Genomic DNA, 25,046 nt, shown 5'->3' on the forward strand with positions numbered 1-25,046 from the left:
TCCTGTGCGTGAATCACAAAAAGTTAGCAGGCAGGTGTAGCAAGTAGATAGGAAGGTAAATGGCACATTGGCCTTTATTGCAAGAGGGTTGGAATTTAGAAATAAGGAAGTATTGTTACAGTTGTATTGGATGTTGCTGAGGACACACCTCAGTACTGTGTACTGTGCACAGTTGTAATTCCCTGATTTAAGAGAGGATATAGTGGCATTGGAAGCAGTCCAAAAGAGATTCACTACATTTAAAACACATTTGGACATTTACATGTATAGGAAAGGTTTAGAGGGATCTGCGCCAAAGACAGGCAACTGGAACTAGCTCATTCAGGCATCTTGGTTGATATGGACGAGTTGGGCCAAGGAGCCTGTTTCCATGCTGTATAGCTCAATGTCTCTTTCTTTGAAGTTTAAAGTTGCTGGGTAGGCCACACCTGGAGTACCGTGTGCCATTCTCATTGCCGCACTGCAGGAAGGATGTGATTAAGCTAGAGAGGATGCAGACAAGATTCACAGGAATGTTGCCTGGACTGGAGGGCTTGAGTTATAAGGAGCAATTGGATAAGCTGGGACTGTTCCCTGGAGCGAAGGAGGCTGAAGGATAACCTTACAGAGGTATATTAAATCATGAGGGGCATAGATGAGGCGAATGGCCACAGTCTTTCTCTAGAGTCTTTAAGTGGAGGGCATAGGTTTAAGGTGAGGGGGAGAAATTTAAAAGGGACCTGAGGGGCAACATTTTCCACACAGTGGGTGGTGGGTATATGGAAAGAGCTGCCAGAGAAGGTGGTAGAGGCAGGTACAATTACAATGTTTAAAAGACATTTGGATAGGTACGTGGATAGAAAAGGTTCAGAGGGATCTGGGCCAAACGCAGGCAAGTGCGAGTAACGTGGATAGGCACCTTGGTCAGCATGGACAAGTTGGGCTGAATGGCCTGTTTCCATGCTGAATAACTCTACGAATCTAGTAATGTAGTTTTCCCAATCTATCACAGTTAACTCACGCTTCATTGCTTTGCAGTTTGCTTGTTTTCAGATTTAAGTTCCTAGTTTCAGGTTGAACTAAATCACTTCCAATTTTTATATAAAATCCTCTGTTACATGATCACCATTCCCCAAAGGTAAGGAATTTACCCTTTCTCATTACAAAATGCTAGAACTAAAATAGCCTGTTCATTTGGTTTGCCTGGTCTTTCTATGGATTGAAGTCCCCCACGAGTATTGTATTTCCCTTGTTACATGCACCTGTATTTTCCTGATTTATACCATACCCTATGTTACCATTGCAGTTTTGGGGCCTTTAGTAAATCCACACAAATGTTTTCTACTCCTTGATTTTCTGATTTTTCATCTGGTCTGCCTTTATCCTATTCTGTAATATCAAAATTACCCTGCCTCCTTTTGCATTTTGCCTCCTTTTAAAAGCATCCTGGAGTACTTAATACCCTACCTTGGTCACCTCGCAATCATGAATCTCTCATGGCTATTAAATTATAGGCATTTATTTCTATTTGAGCCATTAATTCACCCATCTTGTTACGAACACTGTGTGCATTCAGATAAAGAGACTTCGCAGCAGCTCGAATTTTGTGAGGACAGACAGAATGAATTGTAGGTTAAATAAAGCTTCAAAAGCAGTGAAAAGATAGAGCAGTAAAGAGCAGCACTGAGCATGCAAAATCCATCTCTGCCATCTACCGCTTGTTGCCTGGAAGATTGTAAATTCGCATAAGTGCCTATAAATATGAAATACCATTGAGGTCATTGTGATGATCACCCAAGGTTGGATGGTTTCCCAACACTCGTTGCTCGGGTTTGCACATGAAGAATGAATTCAAAGGCTGCTGTCATCAGTAAGTGTCTCACTTCTGGCAGGAGCCAGGCCCTTTAGAAAGGGAGGGCATTTCGGCCCAAGCAAAAATAGTGTGCAGTACATCCTCTGTTATGTGCAAGTAAAACACCGAGCTGGTTATAAACAAGACCACGTGTGCCCTTGAGCTCACAGGACTATGTTTTGTCTCACAAGATTCTGCTGGCAATGTTTCATAAGGCAATTATTGCTGAAGCCTATTGATACAGTAGGACCTTGTTTAACAATGGGCAGTTCAGCGGGACAAGGGCTTCTTTTGTTGAGCCGTCCTGCCTGGATTTCCTGCACGGGTTTGCTTCAGTGTTGGCCACTTTCCTTCACAGTTCACCAGTTTCCCATCCTCTCTCTTGTCCTCAATTTATTCTACCCTTACAAGGGCTGCCAGTTAATTGAAACCAAGCCTGGGATAGAGCCATGGAGTTATACAGCACGGAAACAGGCCCTTCGGCCCAACTTGCTCATTTCGACCAAGATGTCAATCCAACTTGTCCCATTTGCCTGCATTTGGCCCAGATCCCACTGAACCTTTTCTATCCATGTACCTGCCTCAACGTATTTTAAATATTGTATTTGTACCTGCCTCTACAGCCGCCTCTGGCTGCCTATTCCACATATCCACCACCCTCCGTATGAAAAAGTTGCCCCTCACTTCCCTTTTAAATCTTTCACTTCTCACCTTAAGTCTATGCCCTGTAGTTTTAGACTCCCCTACCTTGAGAAAAAGACTGTGAACATTCACCTTATCTATTCCCCTCATGATTTGATATACCTCCAAAAGATTACCCCTCAGCCTCCTGTGCTCAGGGAGGAAAGTCCCAGTCTATCCAGCTTTTCCTTCTAACTCAAGCCGCCCAGTCCTGGTAACATCCTATAATCCTTTCTGCACACTTTCCAGCTTAATGATATCCTTCTTATAGCTGGGTAACCAGAACTGCACACAATGCTCCAACTGTGGTCTCACCAACAACTTGTACAGTTTCAACATGACGTCCCACCTCCAGCACTTAATGCCCTGACCGATGAAGACAACTGTACCAAACACCTTCTTCACCGCCCTGTCTACCTGTGTTGCCATTTTCAGGGAACAATGTACCTGTACCCGAAGTTTCTCTGTTCTACAACACTCTGCAGGGCCCTATTATTTACTGTGCAAGTCCTGCCCTGGTTTAACTGAACAGAATGCTTGGGTTGGGTTGGGTTGGACCTCATTTTTTTAATTCTATCCTTATGTACTTAGGAAAAACTTACACCTATTTCCCTGAAAGAGAATGCGTCCATGATATTTTGTGATTGCTCAGTTGTCCCATCTGCCTGAATCCAATATGTTTAATATTGCTTTACTTGGGGTGAATATAAGTGCAAGTTACGTGTCTCCCCTCCATGTAAGACCTGCCTGGTTGCATGTGAATGGAACAGAATAGGAATGATGCTACTTGATCATTGACTTTTCCTTTACCATGCAATCACAACTAAAAATAATGAACAGATTCTTCTTCACAGAGTTTGCACTGTGTCTTCCCCCCACAGCAAGACCAATTAACCCAGTGAGCCTCCTGCCCAAGGCAAGGCAACTAAGCTTGTTGTCCAGGCCAGAAGCTAAGAGGAATAAAGCTCACGTTAAAAAGGCCTAAAGTCTTTGAGGGTTACAACAGCAGCAGACTGGAGCTTTTAAAAAGATCCCGTGGCGATAATCAAACAAAGCTTGACACCAAACTACAAAAGGGGGACTGGGTCAAAGGGATCAGATTTTAAGTGCAAATTAAGATGGGAGAGTGAGGTTTACAGAAGGAATTTCAGAATTTAGTGCCTTGGCAGCTGAAGGGCCAACCAACTGAGCAATGAAATTAGCCTGCATTGTGGTGCTGGTGTGAGTAAGATTACTGGGAAGGAATTTGTTTTCTGACCAACTGTGCTGTTACTCTTTTGCAGGGTGGATGATTCATATTGCCTCTCAGCCTTGCGGTCACCTTTCTACCCGATTGCAACCCCGGGCGCTCTGCCACCTCTTCACCCCTCTGCCATGAATCTACACCTGCCTGGAATGAGGTTTCCAGCTGAGCTGTCTCATTCCTCACTGTCTGCCCTGCAGCCAGAGCACTTGTCAGAGAGGTAAATCTGCACCTGTTCTCCACCTACCACAAAAAAAACACACATCACAACGACTCTCAAACGAGCAGCAACCAAAGCACACTGTTAAAAGGCTGGCGCATTTGTTGAGAGATGAAACAAAAGGCTGCAGATTCTGGAAATGATAAGTAACAGCCGAGGTAGCGGGAAATATGCAGGAAGTAATCAAGCATCTATGAAGGAAAGGGGCAATTATTGGGAGAGTGGACCCAACAACTGATAAATTTATAGGCGTTTCCCCTTCAATATCGACCTGAGAGGTTGGACGTTTCCAGTGATCACTTCGGGGGGTTTCATTTTCTATTTCCAGCCCTTTTTATAAAAGTAAATTTAAGTCTTCAAAGTAGTACGGTGGGATTGAAACTTTGAAGCAATGTAACCATTATACAGCCCTATGCCTTGTGTGATAGACAGTCAGTTAGTGCAGCACTTTACAGTTACAGGCACAGTATCAGAATTCACAGCAGAGGAGGCCAATTGGCCCATTATGTCCATGCAAGCCAGATATGAACCTTCCCTGCTAATGCTCTACAATAGTTTACATAGAACATAGAACCGTACAGCACAGAACAGGCCCTTCGGCCCACAAAGTTGTGCCAACATAGCTATTATGTTTAATATGAAATAAAGTGATGCAATGTAATGCAACACCACTCTTCCTATATGTGATTGTAGATCTCAAGTAGCTATGGCAAATACAGTGATTTATGCCATCGTGCTAGACAGCATGCAGTTTACTCCACTGTTCCCATTTATTTTTGCGTTGTTATTTAAGTAGACCAGCTGTTTAAAACAAGAGGCAGCATGAAGATGGTGGGCCGAAGGGCCAGTCTCTGTGCAGGACAACTCTAAGACTATGACTCTTAACTAAACTACAGTTGTATTTATCAAGAGTGTGTTTAGTAAATTAATTAAAATGCCCCAAGATGTTTCACTGAAGCATTATCAAACAGATGTGAACAATAAGCCAGATTAGAGCAGATAACCAAATGATTGGTTAAGGAGATATATTAAAGAAGCATCTTGTAAAAGGAAAGCAAACAGGGAGGTTCGTCCCTCCTGAAACCGTACTTGTGTCTTTGGGTGAAGTCATGTCCTTGTTGTGATGCCATCCCCATGTCAGCCTGCCAAAACTCACTTGTTGTATGTACGTAACAAGAATGAACACTGGACTGGACTAATGGTGCTGGAATGCATGACTTCAAACCCCGTCATAACAAATTGGGAATTAAATCTATCTGGTAATTTATATGAAATGCCAGCAGTAAAATAACAACAAAAGCTGTTTGTTTAAATCTAGTTCACTAATATCCTTCAGGGAGTGGAACCTGCTATTATTGAAGCAGTTGTCATCAACCACAATAAGTTTCCCCACTCAATCTGCTGAGTTATCCAACAGACAGGATCCAGCCACCTGTTGCTCATCACAGACAAGATTCTCTGAAACTAGCACACGTCAGCAATTGAAGATTAATCCATGGGATCTTAAAGCATAAATGGAGGACATTCAGTCCTTTGAATGAACTACCCAGTTAGGTCCATTCCTTCTCACTTCCCATCCACACCCCCCCCCCCCCCACCCCACCAACAGCCCTGAATTTTTTTTTTCCACTTTTGAGTTTATATCCAATTTCCTTTTATTGAAGATTAGAATTGAACCTACTTCCATTTTCAGCCCATGTATCGCAGACCATAATGAGGTGGATCTTCCACTGCTCGTGAAACATTGTGCAGGCTGCTTGTTCCAGCATGGCCACTGGTATCCTTTCCCCAGGGCAGTGCAGGGGCTATCAGCTGCAATCACACGACAGTTCTGACAGCCGGTGAGGCTCCGCCTCCAAGCTCACCAGCTGGTACAACCATCGGTATTGTTGAATGATTGTGAATGCCTTCCACATTCATAAAGCCTCTGTAACACCTGGTTCATGTCAAGAAATTGTGTTTGTTTTTAAATTAAAATTTTTTTAAAGTTATAATTCAAACACTAAAAATATTAACATTGATAATCGTTGAAACTAAGTGATTGAAAATAAATAATGATCACCCGCCAGCTGATGTCTCCCATTCATTTGAATGGGGGCTGTGGTGCTGGGATTAGTCTTAATCCAACATAGACTCTGCCCGAGAGCTGGGAAACCTGGAGATTATTCCACCCTGTCAACCTTCTTTGGAGCAGCACAGGGACAGCCCCTGCTGGCAGAAGCAGACCAGCTGATGATGCAACGTGCTTTAACTGATACCAGCAATGGAACCCGGGATACCTGTGAGGGTGCCCCTGGGGCGCAGTGGGTGGAGCCACCGCCTCACAGTTCCGGTGACCCAGGTTCATTCCTGGCCTCCAGTGGTGTCTGTGTGGAGTTTGCACACTCTCTGTTTGACTGAGTGCTCTGGTTTCCTCCCACATCCCAAAGGTGTGCTGGTTGGTAGGTTAATTTGCTACTGTAAATTATCCCTAGTGAGTAGGTGGGTGGTAGAATTCATGAGAATAGGTTACAGGGAAAATTAGTTGGGGAAGAAAGATGGGATTGCTCTTTGAGCCAACATTGGACTGAGTTGCATCCTATTGGTTTTGGTTTATTATTGTCACTTGTACCGAGGTACAGTGAATAACTTGTCTTGCATACTGATCGCACAGGTCAATTTTCCTTTTATATCTCAGGAAATATGCAATAGTTGCTGGCGTCGGGAAAAAGAGTTGCCCCATTAACTTAAAGGCACAAGGGACTGCAGATGCTGGAATCTGGAGCAACAAACAATCTGCTGGAAGAACTCAGTGGGTCGAGCAGTGTCTGTGGGAGGAAAGGAATTGTCGACGTTTCGGGTCGAAACCCTGCATCAGGATGACCTTGACAATTGTTAACAATTCCTTTCCTCCCACAGACGCTGTTCGACCCCCAGCAGATTGTTTGTTCCCCCGTCAGCTTACTATCTTTTAAAAAAAAGGATTTGCTTGCTTTCCCTTCTCAGCTGGCTCGAGTTATACTTCCCGCTCCATAACAGAAAGAGGTGTTTTGTATCTGCATTTGATTTGACCAGTTTCAATGAATAATAACGAGCTTTCTTCTGGTTTGCTTTTCTTTTCCCTCGTCCCTCCTCCACCTCTCCCCCACCCCAAATTGCAGGCTGCAGATAAGTGAAGAAATCCGCAGAGAGAGGGAGAGGGAGCGGGAGCGGGAGAAAGAGCGGGAGCGCGAGGCTGAGCGGGAAAAGGAGAGAGAGAAGGAGCTGGAAAGAGAGAAGGAGAAGGAGCGGGAGAGGGAGCGCGAGCGAGAGATGGAGCGAGACAGGGAAAGGAGTAGGGAGAAGGAAATGAACGCAGCGAAAGCGATGGAGAATCACTACCTGCAGGTGCCTGAACTTCACAGTCTGCGAAACCAACAGATAGACGACAGGGTTAGGGCTGCGGAGAGACTGACACCAAACCGGACAGGTAACAAGACACAACACATGATGGAGATGCGATATTTCGGTTTGTATTAAAGCCGTGAAAAAGGTCAACTCCTGTTCCTTAAATACAAAGGAGACCTGTCTGTTGATTTTTGCACCAAGGTTATGTTTGTGTTTTTCAGCTCCTTGAATGAATTTGAAGGCCATCATCCTAATGGGCCACTCATGGGGTTCTTACTTATTGTGTTCCCCAATCACATGCTGAGAACTGTAGCTAGACTGCTGCACAGTGAACTCAAACAAAAGCCCCAGGAGGGTTAAAATCAGGAGTATCCTTGTACAAAAGGGGTCACTGACTTACTGCTCCATCCACGCGATTTTGCCTATGCACCAATGTGTCTGCTTGGGACATTACAATGGAAAAGTGTTTGTTAAAGACTGGAAAGACCTAGTTGAGAAGGTCATCTCACTGGATACTTAAAGCAAACACATGCCCTGTAAAGCTCAAGGAAAGTAACTCTGAGCCCTTTGGATAAAGAGGAAGATTTTCCTTTTGTTCTTCACAAATTCAGAGGCAAGAGGATAGTATTTTTGGAAAGGCGTCAGCAACACAAGAATAGGAGCAGTGGCCTGGCCAAAATTCACCATCCAGTCTATCTTCATTATCCCAGTTCTGTTGGACACATCTCCTTACACTAGTCACCTGTAATCACATTGTGGCTCAGTGAGCAGCCCTCACTCCTCTGAATCAGAAGTTTATGGGTTCCAGTCACCCAACTCAGCACAAACGTCCATTCCAATGCAGCAATGAAGGTGCCATACTGCCTGAAGTGCTGCCTTTCAGATAAGACCTTAAACCAAGGCTCTGCAAGGGCTCTCAAGTAGATGTAAAAGACCCCGCCACACTTAGTTGAAGGACAGAACAGAGTAGAATTCCTGTTGTCAAGGTCAATGCTCATCCCTCACTCAACATTGTCATCACAGGTCAATATCACATTGCGGTCTGTGGGAGCTTTGAAATTGAATGCTATATCCTATGTTACAACAGTGGTAACACTTCAGTTGGCCTTACAAACTATGAAGTTGTGAATGGTACAAACTAAGTGCAAGCTCCATTTCAGAAGTGGAAAACAAATAAAACTGCAGATGCTGGAATCTCTAACAAAAACAGAAACATTGGAAGAACTCAGCCAGTCAAGCAGCATCTGTGGAAAGAGAAACCAATGTTTCAGGTCAAAACCCTTCAGGGTTTGTATTAGAGCTGTGGAAACAATTCACTCCAGTTCCTTAAAACTAGGCTAGTTTCTGACAACACCTCCTGCTTAAACTGAAGGGTCTTCAACCTGAACCACTGACTATTTTCTCCTATCACAGATGCTGCTAGACTGGCTGAGGTTTTCCAGAATTTCTGTTTATGTTTCATTTCAGAAGCACCCGATTGGTTTAGGAGCAGGTTGGGACATCCTGAGATCATGAAAGGTGCTCAGAGACACAAGTAAGCCTTTACTTTGATTGGCAGACATGCTGAAGAGCAGAAACAGGCAAACTGTTTGACCTAAAAGAACAAAAGATACCCCCTAGTGTTTGAAATGTTTCAGCTTCAATCAAGATTCAGTTTGGCTGCTAACCTTCTGTCTGTGTAATGTAATTAGCCATGGCTGAAGCTACAGCTGTGCCAGAGTCTCAGGGCTTGCCTGCTTAGTCTCTCCTCAGTGCAGCAGCAGGATCTGACATTTCGCAAAGGTCAGCAGGGTAGTATACACAAACACACTTTGTTATCATAGCAGTATCCTTGTCTCAGCACAAAGTCTTTATTATTTAGTGATTGGTTTGGCAAAATGTGTATGATCTGGTGAGGACATTATTCCAGTGTGATCCAATACACTGCAAATAAACATCAAGTCTCCACGCAGGCAAATGCAAATCTTAAGTCAGCGCTGATGGCTGCAAGTTAATGTTGATCTAGGTCAGTGATCTGGATCTCTGGATTACTCGTCCAACAACATTACCACTATGCTACTAACTATCTACAAGGTACAAGAGAGTACGTTGTGATACAATGCGTACATGTGGATGAGTACAGCTCCAACACTTCAGGAGTTGAACACAGTGCAAAAGAGCTTGTGCTTGATTGGCACCAATCCTTCTTCCCCTTCTTCCACCCTTGGACCATTGCTCTACAGTGTATTTCAGCTATGAAATGCAACAAGTCGCCAAAGCTCCTTGGAAGCACACTCCAAACCTGAGGCGTCCACCACATAGACGGATGAGGGCAGCAGGCACAGGGGAATGTTACCACTTGTTCCACGTGTACCCTCCATGTTGTACACCGTCCTGACTTGGAAACACATCATCGTTTCTTCATCATTGTCTGGTCTAAGTCCTGCAGTTCTCTACCCAGCAGTACTGTGGGAGCACCTGCACCATGTGGAGTGGAGTGGTTCAGGGAGGTTGCTCACCAGCTGTCGGGGATATCAGATTTATTATCACTGACTTCAGATGACGTGAAATTTGTTGTACACTGCAAACCAGTAGAATCGGTGTGTAGCTCAGTGGCACAATTAGTTTAGAGCTCCTGCCCCACAGCCCCAGTAACCTGGGTTCAATCCTGACCTCGTGTGCTGTCCGTGTAGAGTTTGCACATTCTTCCTCTGACCATATGGGTTTCTCCAGAGTGCTCTGGTTTCCTCTTGCTTCCCATAAACCCCTAGGTTAGTAGCCTTATGGCCTCCATAAATTGCCACTAGTGTGTGGATGAGTGGTAGAATCTGGGCAGAGTTGATGGGAATGTGGGGGAAAATAGAATGGGATTAGTGTAAATGGGTGCTTGATTGTCATTGCGGAGTCAGTGGACCAAGGGCCCTGTTTCCATGCTCTGTATGACTCATTCATTATGCCCATTACACAACTGATCAAGAGTTGTACCCCTACTTAATATATCTAGTTAAGTACATTCTTGCTTCTCACTGTTTGTCAAGTGCCCAGTCAGAACGCCATAGTCTTCATATCAGACTGATTTTCTTCAAGAGTTCCCAGGAAAGAGGAATTTATCTGGTTTCCTGCAGCTGGTCACCTCCAGCGATTGAGATGCGAATGTACCAGATTGAACCTTCAAAGCCATGTGAGGGTTACTATCCAATTCCCTTCTTTCTACCAGCCATTTTACAGTAGATTCCCTATCATTGCAGTTGGGTTTTTCAGAACAGCAAGACACATACAGTGCAGAGAGAATAAAAATTGTTCTTCATTTCCAGATAAGCCCAAGGAATTTGCACTGACGGGGACCAAGGCAACCCATCCAAACCTGCACCAATCTCCCATCCCCCACCACTCTGTGCCCACCCTTATCTCCAACCCCAGCAGCTTCATCCCACCGGGAAGCAGCTCGGCACTGCTGCTGCAGAGGAACAATGAGGAAGAGAAGTGGATGGCAAAACAGCGGCAGTTGCGGCAGGAGAAGGAGGACCGGCAGTACCAGGTCTCCGAGTTCCGGCAGCAGGTCCTTGAGCAGCATCTGGACATCGGTCGATCAGGCTCCCAGAACGAGATGGAGCACAGGGACATTATTAGGTAAGGCTGAGCGACAAGTGAGCCTGTGAAACAATGGGTCACCTGTCAAAATTGTTGGGTTGGTGGTGATTCAGTGGTTGGGTTTGTCACTGGGGTTAGTGCAACCTGATGAACAATAAGTGATTGGAGGGATTGGGGGGTGGGAGGGAGTTGAGTCAGGCTCAGGCCATACACTGGGGTTAGTGAGTTCCTTCCCAAATAAGTCACATGTACATCAAAACACACAGTGAAATGCACCTTTTGCGTAGATTGTTCTGGGGGCAGCCCGCATGTGTCGCTACGCTTCCGGCGCCAACATAGCATGCCCACAACTTCCTAACCCGTACGTCTTTATTTTGGAATGTGGGAGGAAGCCGGAGCACCCGGAGGAAACCCACACAGACACACGGGGAGAATGTACAAACTCCTTCAGACAGCAGCCGGAATTGAACCCAGGTCACTGGCGCTGTAATAGCACTATGCTGACCGCTACACTACCGTGCCTGCCCATCAAGTTGGAGAGAATCCAGAATCTGAGTTGAATGAGTTGAACAATGTTGCCCCAAACTAAATACAGGTCCCCTCCCCAGGTAACGGCAGGGTTCTGTTCCTGTGAACTGTTCATAACCCGGATAGCTTGCAAGTCAGAAAATGCGGCCAGAAACCGAGTTCCCAGGCGGCAGGAGGTGTCTGCAGCCCCACAGCAGCCGGGAATTCCATCTGGCCGGTCTCCCAAATGCTTGTCTGTGTGTACAAGCTGTACGTAAATCGGGTGTTTGTAACCTGGGAAGAACTTGTATCCTCCCACCATTCAGTCCTTACAAGAGCAAGAGTGCGCCTGTGCTTTGAAATGTGTTTCTTACATGAGGTAAAAATCCCTGGAGAATGAAATTTCTCTCAGCCAGGCTTATAATTAACATGCTCCTATTGAATTGCTCCACACAGTACTTTAACTTATTTGAATAACAGGGAAATCCTTCTTGAATATCAGTATTCGGTATCTGAGTTTCAGAGAAATGTTGTGCCCAGGTTAACTAGATTCCCCTTCAGCAGCAGGACCTTGGCGTATAATGTGCATTGATTCAGAGTCACCTTTTGTATTGTGAGAGCGTTTGGTAGCATTATTGGAGCAAGGGGACTGTTTAGGAGGAGTCCTCCCAGTTCCATCAACATTGAGTTAGGATCCAGGCAATCTGTTAACTGTGGTTTGAGATTGAATTTAAACAAACTAAATTAGTTTGAATAAGAGTAAAGCAGCCGTTCTCAGAAACATATAAGAATAGCAAAATAGGATCCTCGGGGGCTTTCAGCTTAATGAAATTTTAGTAAGGTCAGTCACAGCTAAAGGCTGGAATAGGTCACAAGGGAAGTGTGCTCATGGCAGTTCATGTCTTGTGTTTCAGTAGCCACGAGTTAAGAGCACATAAAATGCTTTTTATCAGCGTATCCCCTGGGGATTAGATGGAGTCACAGATCTTGTTTCACTTGCAGCACTCCAAGCTAACCATGCTCATCTCCCTTTGAAATCAGCTCTTAAGATGTCTGTTGTATCCATCCATCTTTTATGAACTCAGGATGTTTTCACCCTGTTTTTAGTTTGATTTCTCACATGAATGGGAGTGGCAGTAGAGAGAGCTGCCGGTGAAGTAGGCCCTGCAACTCTCAGCCAGCTAACCCCTACGTGCATCACCTGAATCATAAAGACCTTGACTCCGTCAGTATTTCACATTGGGTACATTGGCAGACTGGACTGAGAAAGGGCAGTCAACCTATTGTCCATACTGTGGCATGTTACACTCCACATCTGAAGGGAGGGTAGTACATGTGTGACTGTGATTGTAAATAGCAGCCAATTAGATATTTCATTGTCACTACACTGTCAAATCTGCCAGTTAAAGACTGGGTTCTTGGGTGATGCAACTGAGTGGCATCTGTATTTAACTCTCTGTTGAAAGTAGAGGGAAATTCAAGCAAAAATGCGCACAGATAAAATGCCCCACACACCAGAAAGAAAGATCCAGTCTGTGCCTTGAGGCTTCTCAGCCACAGCTTTACAAAGCCAAGCATTCAGAAGCTAGACATCTGAAATAAAAGACAAAACATGCTGGAAATACTCAGCAAGTCTGGTAGCATCTGTGGAGAGAGATATAGAGGTAATGTTTAAGGTCAATGGTGTTTCATCAGTATGCATCAGCCTGAAACATTGACTCTGCTTTCCTCTCCATGGATACTGCCTGGCCTGCAGAGCATTTCCAGCATTTCTCTATTTGTGCCATAATTCCATAGTATTTGAGATGCTAAGGGAATAATTAATAGAGGTGTTCAAAAATTAAGAAGTTTTGAAAGGCAGGGATAAAAAAGAGTGCCGATAACCAGAAGGTTTTGATTTCTGTGAATTGGAGCCAGAGTGAGGATAAGGAGCTTCTTTTCCTCTAAGCAAGCAAGTTTCTGTCATCCACACACCCTGGAAACAGATTCAATAGTAACTTGCAAAAGGATATTTTATAAACTCTTGAACAGGAAATATTTGCAAAATTAGGAGAAAGTGCAGGCCTATGAAACATATGAATGTAAGAAATAAAAGTAGGAATAGGCCATTCAGCTCTTTGTGCCTACCCTACCATTCAATAAAATGTTTCACCTCAACACCACTTCCCTGCACTAACCACTTATCCCTCGATTCCCTTAATATATAACAATCTATTGATTCCTGTCTTTAATGTACTCAGGGACTAAGTCTCCACAACCCTTTTGGTAGAGAATTCCAAAGATTCACCACCCACTGGGTGAAGAAATTTCTTCTCATCTCTGTCCTCAATAGCCAACCCCTTATATCGACACTGTGGCCCCTAGTTTCAGATACTCCAGCCAAGGGAAGCATCAACCCTGATCTACCTCATCAAGCCCCTTAAGAATTTAGTACATTTCTGTGAGGTCACCTCTCATTCTTCTAAATTCAATTCAGTTCAAGCCCAGTGTGCTTAATCAGTGGAACTAATTGGTAGGTCCTTCGAAGTGCTGGTACAGGGACAGGGCACAGAATGGCCTTCTGTTTGTCTGATTCTGAAAGCAACTGGCTTTGCTTAGAGGTCCGCAGTAACAATAAAAGCCTCCTGTTTATGGCTGGGACATTTTAGTCAGGAGCAGTCAGACAGAGAACACTGATAGACTTCAATTGATGCTTAGTTAAGAGGCAATGTGTGTTTTGTCTCTGGGGCATGAGGGAAGAGGCAGCTTAAACTAAAAAAAAAGGCACTTAAACTTCATTTCTGATATTCTGTTAAAAGGCTATTCAGTAAGTAATTCCAAGGCAGCATCTGATCTGTATCAGACCATATCGTCAAGGGAGGTGCCTCATTTTCTCTTGTTTGGTGCAGTGATAAAAGTGGTAAGGAACTTAACAATTTCTTGATACGCCACCCTCTGCTGGAGAGGTGATTTCAGAATATTGGTAGATAGGCCCAAATCTTGGTATTGGTATTGGTTTATTATTGTCACATGTTCTGAGATACAGTGAAAAGCTTTTGTTTGCATGTCAGTCAGACAGATCATTCCATACATAAGTACATTGAGGTAGTAAAAGGAAAATACAATGCAGAATACAATGTTGCGGTTACAGAGAAAGCACAGTGCAGGTAGACAAATAAAGTGCAAGGACCATGATGAGGTAGATTAAGAGATCAAGAATTCATGTTTAGCGTATGAGGGGTCCATTCAGGAGTCCAATAACGGTAGGATAGAAGCTGTCCTTGAGTCTGGTGGTATGTGCTATCAAGCTTTTGTATCTTCTTCCTGACGGGAGACGAAGAAGAGAGAATGACTGGGATGGGAGGGGTCCTTGATTATGTTGGTTGCTTTTCTGAGGCAGTGGGAAGCGCAGACAGAGTCAATGGAGGGATGTTGGCTTTCTGACCTGAGGCTCACGTGACCGAATTTAAGGTATTAGATTCGAGTCAAGTCGTTTATCGAAAGAATTAAGTCTTTGGGCTTGGGTGGGATTGGGCCAAACCTGCTCTTTGCATGTAAGTGCATAAAATAGGGCTGATCCCTGCAAATAGCTGAGTCAGTGCAGGGAACACAAGAAACATTTCTGATTTCTTACTATGTGGCTTCATTATGGAGCCCAGCTACCCACCCAAGCTCAACATAGGATCAGCCCATTTCTATTGGGATCACGTCAGACTTTGGGAATGTTCAGACCAGCCATGGTTGGGATGGGTTGGTTTTAATTTTATGCTCGTGTAGATCTCTGGGCATGAGCATGCAGCTTTGAGACTCTATGATCCACTGACATTAAAAATAATGGAAGTCATGGGAAGTTGTTTATTAAATTTTTTTTGGGGGGGGGAGGCACAGCGTTTTTTTGAGAAGCAGTGTTATTAACCCTAAAGCACGTTGCAGCCCTTCCAGTTAATCCATGGAAACCAAGTGATCCCAATCTTTGGGCTTTGCTGATCATTTGATCTAAGCAGTGCTACAACTGAAGAAAATAAAAGAAATGCAGATGCTGGAAATTTGAAGTGAAACTTAAATTGCTGGAAGCACTCAGCAGGTCAGGCAGCATCTGTGGAAAAAGAAACTGTTAATTGAGCATCAGTTGAAGTTTGCCAATGGGTGACAAAGGGTCCCAGAGCTGAAACAGTAACTGTTTCTCTTCCTACCTGATCTGCTGAAGGTTACCAGCATTTTATGTTTACATCAAGCCATAACTGAGTTCAGCCCTACTGAAAGAAATGAAAACTCAGCCGGGGTTACATAGAGAAAGGTGTAGACCATTTTGTTACACTTTTCCCACCATTCAGTTATATCAAGGCTGCTGTTTCCAGCTACCTTTGATGGATAATTCTGATGCCTCGTAACCTGCCTCTATAGCTTTCTGAGGCAGTGGATTCCAGGTTTCCACCACCCTTCGTCAAAAATAGTTTCAATTTTATTTTCTGTTCCCTTTTTCTGAATCACTTAACCAGATGAAATAGTTTCACTGTCTCCTATCAAATCCCTTAGTCATTTTCAATGCCTCAATGGGTCCACCCTTAACCTTCTCAACTGAAGGGGATCCAATTAACATTCCTTCATGATTTAGCCCTTGAAGCCCTGGTATCATCTTGCTGCACTGCTCCTAAGCTGATACTCCTCACCTGTGATTCAGTGCCAAATATGGAAGGTAGTGCTTCTGAACAGGGACTGACCAAGGCTCTGTACTCTTACAATAAAAGCCAGCCTTACAATAGCCTGCAATTATTTTGCTGCTCATTGTCCAGACACCATCGCTGGGTTGTGCCAGGGTTTGAACGCTGTATCTGAAAATGATGCCCTCTGCAGGAGACTTTACCTCCCATCACCTGTTGTCAATCCACACACTTGAAGAGTGAGGACTTTTTGCTGAGTTACTGGCAGACTCCTCTTGCGCCTCAAGAGAGACAGGAAACAATAGAATACAGACAGAAGTTTGTAGCCATAGCATTGCAATATCAGCAGCTCCACTGACTTGATTGTCAAATTAAAGCATTACAATCTTACAAAGACTGCCATATTTTCAAATGATCTATCTCTGTGTCATGGCAATCCTGCTATTCAGCACTCATAGATAATGCAAAGCCCAGATGATAGTACAGATCCATACACTAGCTGTGATTACAGTTAAATAGGGTTTTTAACAGTATGTTGGATGACAAATTATATGTAGATAACCACACTGATAATTATATGACACTTTATGGAGAGCAGAGGTCAGCATAATTTGCAAGCTGCTGTATTACAATTACTCTCTCTCTCTCAATCTATTGACACAACTATGAGCGAGATTGGAAAGGTAATTGTATTCACATCCTGAAGCCACAGGGGTTGCACTGAATAAAATTTCCTGACGCTTGTTTGTTCAGTCCATTGCTGGATGATTAAGCATTGCTCACACGGGCAGCCTCCCTCTCTGATGATTTATTATTGTCAAGTTTTTTTTATCTCTCTCGGCTTAGCAGGCTAATCAGGTACGATAGGAGCTGGGATCTGTGAATCTCACTTTATTCTCTGCGTGTGTTTCAAGAGGATGGTTCTGTAATTCAAAGCTTTATAATAACCCTAACGCCCCCAGCTGCTTCTGAGGCATTTAGGTGATTTCTAATTAATATTATAATAATACCAGCTTCGTGTTCAGGAAACGCATGATATCCTGCCTCATCTGTCTAATGCCAGCAGATAATTGCATTGTCCTTGACAAAAAAATAGGCTTCTTTGCAAGCTGCCTGCTTAAGTGAAATGGTGACGGAAGAATAATGGTGACTAGACACAGATGAGCTGATGACTTTAATCTCTTTATGGAAAGGAAAGAACCGAAGAGGTATAATTGCTGAACACGTAGAATTGACTTGAAACTTCATAACTGGGCTGTGGTCAAAATTTAACCTCTGTGTGCTAAATGCACAATGTAGTGACACATACACATTGAACTTTGTTTCTGAAACTTGGTGGCATTGACGACAATGGGTTTGAAGTAGGGTTTGACCTTTTAAAATTGTGAGGAATTTCTGCCCTTTTTAACCTCCAGTGCTTTCTGGATGATTAATCAGGATGTAGCTACCCAAATTGTACCTCCAGTGTGATTTAACTAAACTTCGTATTTATTTCACGTCATTTTAATGATTTAATTTTCTCCTCTGTTTCTTTTTGTTTCAGTGCACCCTCCCTCGCTCTATCAAACAGCTAGAAACGTGTCTTTCATTGCTTCTGCTAAGCGCTCAGTATTGGATGGCTGTGCACTGTATTCTGTTCTTGAAACCTTATTTCATGGACCTCAATAGAATTGAGCTTCCCAAAATTATGAACAACACAAGGGTGCTGTGGCACTGTATGTTTTGTACAAGCGACGGAAGACAAATTTTACCTGTTACTTGCCTCTGTCCAATAGTTATAAGCAGTGGTCCAGTATCTAACCCATGATCTGAACCAAGGCAGTGAATGATGGCAGAGTCACTTCACCCCATCAGGACTTAAATATGAGCAATCCATCAAAGTGCAGAAACTTAAGTCTGACCAGCTTCAGAGGGAAGACCAAGCACATGTAAAGGACCTTGCCTGATGTCCCAAACAGGCCCAATTTCAGCATCACTTGGTGATAAGAAGGGGAAGGGAACACAAAACATTGTCTCTGTTGAGAGTCACCATACACACTTGGGAGTTTAAAACTATAAGACCTGAAAGCCTTGTCCTTGGGTATCATCTTTACAACCTGGGGACATCCCACACCACTTCACAGCCATACCTTTAGTGCTGAATTACTGTGGACATGTTGGAATTGCCAATTGGACATGACAAGCTGCCACAAACTCCAGTGCCATAATCACTTGGTCATCTGTTTTAATGATCTCGGTTGAGGGATAAACACTGGCTGGGACAGCAGGCTACCCCTTGTTGTGGGTGGGCTGCTTTATATCTTCCTGATGGACACAGTAGTGCTTCAATTTAATGTCTCATCTGAAAGACTGAGAATGTAGTACTCTGTAGTCTATGGAACTTGTAGCTCAGTAGTCAACATTTGCACGTTAAAGGTATTTAGGTGGAGATTTGGGGGGGTGGGAGAGGGAGGGGTAAAGACTGATACCCTGATGTGTCGGGCACCTAAACATCATGGACTTGTATAGCATGGAAACAGACCCTTCAGCCCACCAAGTCCACACCGACCATCTAGCACCCACTTACACTAATCCCATTTTTATTCTCTCCATATTGCCATCAAGTCTCCCCAGATTTTCCCACTCACCTACACACTGGGGCAATTTGCAGCAGCCAAAGCAGTTACAGGGAGAATGTGCAAACTCCACATGGACAGCACTGGAGATCAGGACTGAACTCAGGTCACTGGAGCTGTGAGGCGGAAGCTCTCCCCTGCATCACTGTGTCGCACAGTTTACATTTATTTAATGAATTGAATGGAATCAATTTTCCCCTGGGATAGACATTAATGGCATGTACTTGTCCTTCCTCTAAAACTGGTCAGACTTTTCATGCTACTCAGACATAACTTTCCAGTAATGATATGATTTGAGAACAACATTAGTGCTTAATAAATCATACCAGTTACTTCTTTTTTGGAACTGCTTTATGTTTTCCTTTTCCAATGCGCTTCATACCTTTTGGATGTTGAGAGACTCCCTGTCAATCCTAATTTTATGTCCATGAGCAGTCCAAACAGAAAAAGTTTGTATCTTATTTTAAGGGCAGCACAGTGACATGGCTAATAGAGCTGCAGCCTTACAGCTCCAGTGCCCTGGGTTCAGTCCTGACCTCAGGTGCTGTCTGTGTGGAGTTTGCACGTTCTCCCTGTGGCTGCATGTGTTCCCTCCGGGTGCTGTGGTTTCCTCCCACATCCCAAAGAAGTGCAGATTGGTTGGTGAAGTGGCCACAGTAAAGTTGTCCCTAGCGTGCAGATGAGTATTGATATCTATGGGAGTTGATGGAATGTGGGGAGAATAAAATGGGTCAGAGTAGGATGTATAAGAATGGGTGCTTGATGCTTGGCATGGACTTAGTCAGCCAAAAGGCAGGTTTCTGTGCTGCATCTCTCTCTGACAATATGACAATGAGCATTGAATTTGACACGATCTATCCCCCTTCTATCCTCAAAACAACAAAATCTTCCATTTACAGCATTGTTAATGGGGCAAATGTAGTCAGACAATAAAGAAATTGAGGCTGTTACATAAGGAGATATTATGGCAGATGAAAACCTTGTTCATGGTTGGTACAAGGAACATCTTCAAATAGGGAAGAGAGATGCCACAGTTATGGAGGACGTTCCAGAGCTTAAGAGTCTTGGTAATTGAACGCCTGTCCACCAAGTGATGGTGTGGTTAGATTCATCAGTCAGGTGTTAGAAAAGTGTAGAGCTGGAAAACATTGAAAAGTTAAGATGGTGTGAGGCCACAGAATGATTTGAAGACAAGAGAGTTTTAACTTCTCGATAAAGCAACACCTTTTAATGGACCAAGAAGCATCTTTTTGGTGATAGGGTCTTTGCAATTTCATGAGAAATATTTTCTCAGTTAGCAGCCTCTGCAAATTTTTGGCAAAGAATCAAAAACAAAGTAGCCATCTTAGGTGGTTGGGTGGGTGGGTGTGTCGACTGGTCTGTAGTCAACTCCACAGCATGTTCTTTCCATTTATACACTGCAACTGAAGTAACAACATCTTCAGATATCATCTTAGCTGTCCTGAGGCGCAATCATGGGACCATCAACAACAACTGCTTTAATGTAATGAAACCTCCAAAGGAGCATAACAGAAATATAACAAGCAAAAAATAAATGGCTGAGCCAGGGAAAGAGCTAACTGATGGTCAAAGGCTTGGTTGAAGGAATAGGTTTAAATGAGCATCATAAAGGAGGAGAGAGAAATAGAGGTTTAAGAAGGGAATTCCAGAGCTTAAGGTGCTTGACGGCACACCCACCAATGGTGGAATGATTAAAATCAGAATTGGAGGAGGTCTAGAATGCTTGTAGGGCTGGAGTAAGTTATGAAGATATGTAATAGAGGATATGTGGGGACATCTATGAAAAAATTCAATGAATAGGATGAAGCTTTTAAGATCAATTCTAAGCCTGCTGCCAGTGTAACTCTGCGAGCTCCTCAGAGGAAGGAATAGCCAACTGCCTAAACCAGGGAGTTCCAGATGCTGCTCTTCTCAAATCAGACGACTCCTCTCCTATCACCGCTCTTCTATCAGACTCCTCCTCTCCTATCCTTTTGTCCACCTATCACTGCTCTGCTTTTCCCTTCTATATATCGGGCTTCCCCTTTTCCTATCTTCAGTCCTGAAGAAGGGTCCTGACCTGAAACATTGACTGCCTGCTTTTCTCCACGGATGCTGCCTGGCCTGCTGAGTTCCTCCAGCATCATAGTGTTTTTCATCCTGCTCTCCTTTCCCTTCCCCTCCTGGAGAAGACCATGTCACTCTGAGTGCATTCTCCCCCTATCTCAACCAGGTGTCCACTGAAGTTAAAATGTGCCGGGCTGTGCCTCAGGGATAGAGGAGCGGCTGGGAGTTGGGGGATGGAGCGAGGCTGCCTTTCTACCTCCACTGCCACTTGTTTTTAACTCAATATCTTTCCCTCTGCCTCATTTATTAGAGAAATTGGGCCTGGGGATGGGGGAAGGGGGGGGGGGGGGGGGGGTGGGGAACCAAGGAAGAATTTCAGTCTGTAGATTTGAATTGAGAAGGAATATGACTTGAGGTATTAAATCAGGAGGAATATTCACTGATCAGGAGGAGTAACACGAAGATTCAGATTACAAAGAAGCTCCTAAACCCATTCACCCTCAAGTCTCAAGAGCTTCCCCTTAAATGCGTCAATGCTAACTGCCTTAACTGTTCTATACGGTGTTGATCTCCACATTCTAACTCATCTCTGGGTGTTGGAAGTTCAGGAGGATTAATAAGGGTTGCTTAGAATGTGGACAATAGAACATAGAACATTACAGCAGAGTACAGGCATTTTGGCTCACAATGTTGTGCTGACATTTTATCCTGCTCTAAGGTCTATCTAACCCTTTCCTCCCACATAGCCCTCCATTTCTCTATCATTCATGTGTTTATCTAAGAGCCTCTTAAATGTCCCTAATGTATCTGCCCCCACAACCTCTGCTGGCAGTGCGTTCCACACACCCACCACTCTCTGTGTAAAAAAACTTACCCCGACATCCTCCTTATACCTTCCTCCAATCACCTTAAAATTATGTCCCCTCATGTTTGCCATTGCCGCCCTGGGAAAAAGTCTCTGACTGTCCACTCGATCTATGCCTCTCATCATCTTGTACACCTCTATCAAGTCACCTCTCATCCTCCTTCTCTCCAAAGTTGCCATAAATCATTGGGGCAGATGGGACAAACAGATTGAAGCTAGACCCATACACGGGAGAACAGTACAGGTGCATGTGCTGATTTTGGATGGGGGTGGGAGGCGGGCAGTGACGTAGGGCTAACTGGCCTGTCTCTGTGCCATAAATATAATGTAAAGCATTTCGTCCTAGGTTTATTCATAAAGCTGTCTTGTCTGGCAGTCCCTCACAAGCAGGGCAGATACAGTGTGCATCGAGTGCTAATTTTTCTCCTTTGCTTTGTCAGATCTGGGCCGAGTCACTCCCACGAACTCTGTAGCAGAGACCAGCCCCAGCAACTGGGAGCCCCTCCGCCCCTCATCTCCCCCAAACCCCACCCCAGGGAGCACCATTCTAGCCCGGCCGTCCTGTGGAACCCGGTGAGCCTGCTGGACAACCACACCGAGGCTCGCAAGAGCCATGAGAACCACGTGCTGAACAACTATGCAGGCCACTACGACTCCCACCGGCATCCGGGTCCGCTCATCAAGACCGAGAAGGTCCACAGCCACGAGGAGACCGTCAAGAGGCCGGAGGTCCCAGAAAAATACCAGCCGCCCCGAGGGCCTGGCTCCTTGGAGCATGTCGCGCACCCTCATTCCTATGGACCCCCTTTCGCCGAGCTGGAGAAATCCGCCCAGTCCATCCTCAGCCAGCAGAGAATGTCCCTGACTTTCTCCACGCCACACAACGACATGGGTTTATTGCACAAGTCGGCCACCACCTACAGGCAGTCTCATGGCCAGCCACGGGCCCCAGGTCCCATGTACATCTACGATGAGTCTCTGCAGCGACACAGGAGGCTGGTAAGCAAGCTGGACCTGGAGGAGAAGAAACGGAAAGAGGCAAAGGAGAAAGGTGAATCTCAGCAGCTGGGGCTTTTGGCAGAACACATGTGATTGCGCTTGGTTGCGATATCGCAACACCTCCGTTCCAATCCGGCATTTGTGCATGGACTTTGTGTTACAATTGGTGAAACTCAGTAGGTTTCTAAGTTAGAACTGAACACTAAAAATATTCTGGGCAGATGTTCTGATGCAGCACTGAGGGAGTGCTGCACTCTCAAAGGTGCCTTCCACTGGGTTAGGTGTTGAATTGGCTTCTGCCATCTCAGGCGGCACAATAGAACCCATGATGTTAGTCTCTGAAAAGCCAGGGAGCTGCCCCTTGTGTCCTGGCCAATATCTGTCCCGCAGTCAAATCACTTAAAAAGGAATTATCAGGTCATTGTCAAATTACCACTGGTGGGATCCTGCTGTGCTCACATCGTCCACCATGTGTCCTACTTTACAGCAGTGACTTCACTTCAAAAGTTCTTCATTGGTTTAAAGCACATAAAAACCTCCTGAGTAGGGCTATATAAATGCAAATGTTTTTGTGATATTTTATTTTGATTTGAGGAGAATGTGGGGTTACTTTTTTGTTCTGGCTCGGCTTTGCTCTGTCCTGTTGCTCTGGCAATGTAAGCAAAGGCTGCTTTGGAGGCCCACTTGCAGTCCAGACAGGCTATGAGGAACGGGAGCAAGTTACACAGGCCCCACCCAGTGGCAGAGCTGTTTCCTACAAAAAGGGGAAAGATGAAGGGATGAGCATGTAGATCAGGAGGTCCCACTCTACACTGTGGACACTGCAGAGCTGAAGATTTGGTGGTTCCCGCTTAACTGTGGGATTATCTTTCACTTGCTTGTACCTTCATAGCTGAGAGGAGGCTTGGCACAAATCCACTCATGGCCTCTTGGGGCAATGATCATTGGATCACGATGAGGGTTTTCCTCCCTCCCTTCCCTTTATCCAAACTACAGCACTGGGCGCCAGTTGGAAAGGCAACCAATGCCAACATCAGCTCAGGCACGACATCTGGGACTGTACTGGCGTGTGTGGCCCAGACCCTAGTGCTCACCCATTAACCCTCCAGAAGAGATCCGGTCTCATCAACATCCACTCATTTGTGGGACACCTCATGGAAAAAGATTTTCACATTGAGCTGCCTTGAGCTATATTTAGAGAGGCGATCTCTGAGTGTGCATGCACTTGGCTATAGTTAGTTAATTGAAGGATTGAAGCGAACTAATTGGGCAACGTTTTGCGGGATGAATGTGCTGACACAGCAACACATACTTGCATACTGTCAGGCTGCATTGTCAGTTATTCTGTCGCCTTGCTTCCTATGTTCCTAATTAGGTTATTACTATGACTTTGATGACTCGTATGATGAAAGTGATGAAGAGGAAGTTCGAGCACATCTCCGGCGCGTCTCTGAGCAGCCACCTCTGAAACTTGACGATTCGTCTGAGGTATGTTAACACTTCACCACTGTGGCAGTGCTACCAGCTAAAAATAGGCACCGCAGTGATAACGAGAACCTAACAGAGTTAGCAGCCTCCTCTCTCCTGCCTTCCTTGCCACATCATTAATTTGCCATTCCCCACCTCTCTCCTGTTAACAAAATCACTCTCTCTGAGCTCCTTGCGTACTTTTGAATTTTCCCTTCCAGAAAATAGCGGGGGAGGCAGGAGATAAGAGCTACAACTGTGGGCAGACATACATGATCAAACGGGGTTGAAGAAGGCTGTGTTAGTTGAGGCACTGGGATTACCCAGGCTAATGCTTGTCAAACGTGTTGGTGGTTTTGCAGATATCAGTGCGTGGCTTTGCAATAAAAAAAGGGAGCTGACTGTCTCCTGGCTCTGAGGCAGTTACGGCTCAATAAGAGGTAGTCTTAAAGCAGAGAATGCAGATACTGGGATGATACAGAGCAATATTAATAGATATAAAAGGCACCAATTTACTAGGAACGTGGTGAATTTTCAGTTTGTTACATGTTCCAGCCTGGGATTAATTGCAGAGGAAATTTCCCAGAATCTTATGGAAACAACGACTGAAATAACATTACTGGATTCTAGTCTGATCCCCCAAAAGTCACTTCAAGGGTCTTGGGGTTCCTTTTAAGTAAGCAAAGTGTAAGTTCATCAGCTGTAACGTGTACTGATGAGGACTCGTGTGTTGAGACCCATACTATACATGGTGGCTGCTCTGCCTTGTGAATCGATTCAACATCTCAGCCTCAACTCATTTCCTTTCATAAATAAAATTTTTAAGATGATCCTGTTTTCTCTGCACTGACTCTCCATCTCTCAAACCCCTTTTCTGTGTCCCCAGAGCTTTTATTCAGTGTGATCTCTGTTACTGTTTCCAGAGCCCAGTATGGAGTTATACTTTATTTGCCTGCGGTAAACTCTTGCAGTTGG

General features: G+C 44.6%; 1 protein-coding gene across 8 annotated transcripts in view; it reads left to right on the top strand.

Moving 5' to 3' along the window:
• The window catches only part of gse1b (Gse1 coiled-coil protein b), a 569,714-nt gene that overhangs the window by 522,460 nt on the left and 22,208 nt on the right, over positions 1-25,046 (top strand). For all 8 annotated transcript variants that reach the window (XM_052028482.1, XM_052028483.1, XM_052028487.1 and 5 more), the window contains 5 exons: positions 3,796-3,975; positions 7,116-7,423; positions 10,635-10,950; positions 22,046-22,656; positions 23,980-24,092. In XM_052028482.1, coding sequence (XP_051884442.1) covers positions 3,796-3,975; positions 7,116-7,423; positions 10,635-10,950; positions 22,046-22,656; positions 23,980-24,092 — 1,528 coding nt within the window. The remainder of the gene's footprint in view (positions 1-3,795; positions 3,976-7,115; positions 7,424-10,634; positions 10,951-22,045; positions 22,657-23,979; positions 24,093-25,046) is intronic.

Source organism: Pristis pectinata, chromosome 13 (genome assembly GCF_009764475.1).
Source record: "Pristis pectinata isolate sPriPec2 chromosome 13, sPriPec2.1.pri, whole genome shotgun sequence".
NCBI classification, from domain to species: domain Eukaryota; kingdom Metazoa; phylum Chordata; class Chondrichthyes; order Rhinopristiformes; family Pristidae; genus Pristis; species Pristis pectinata.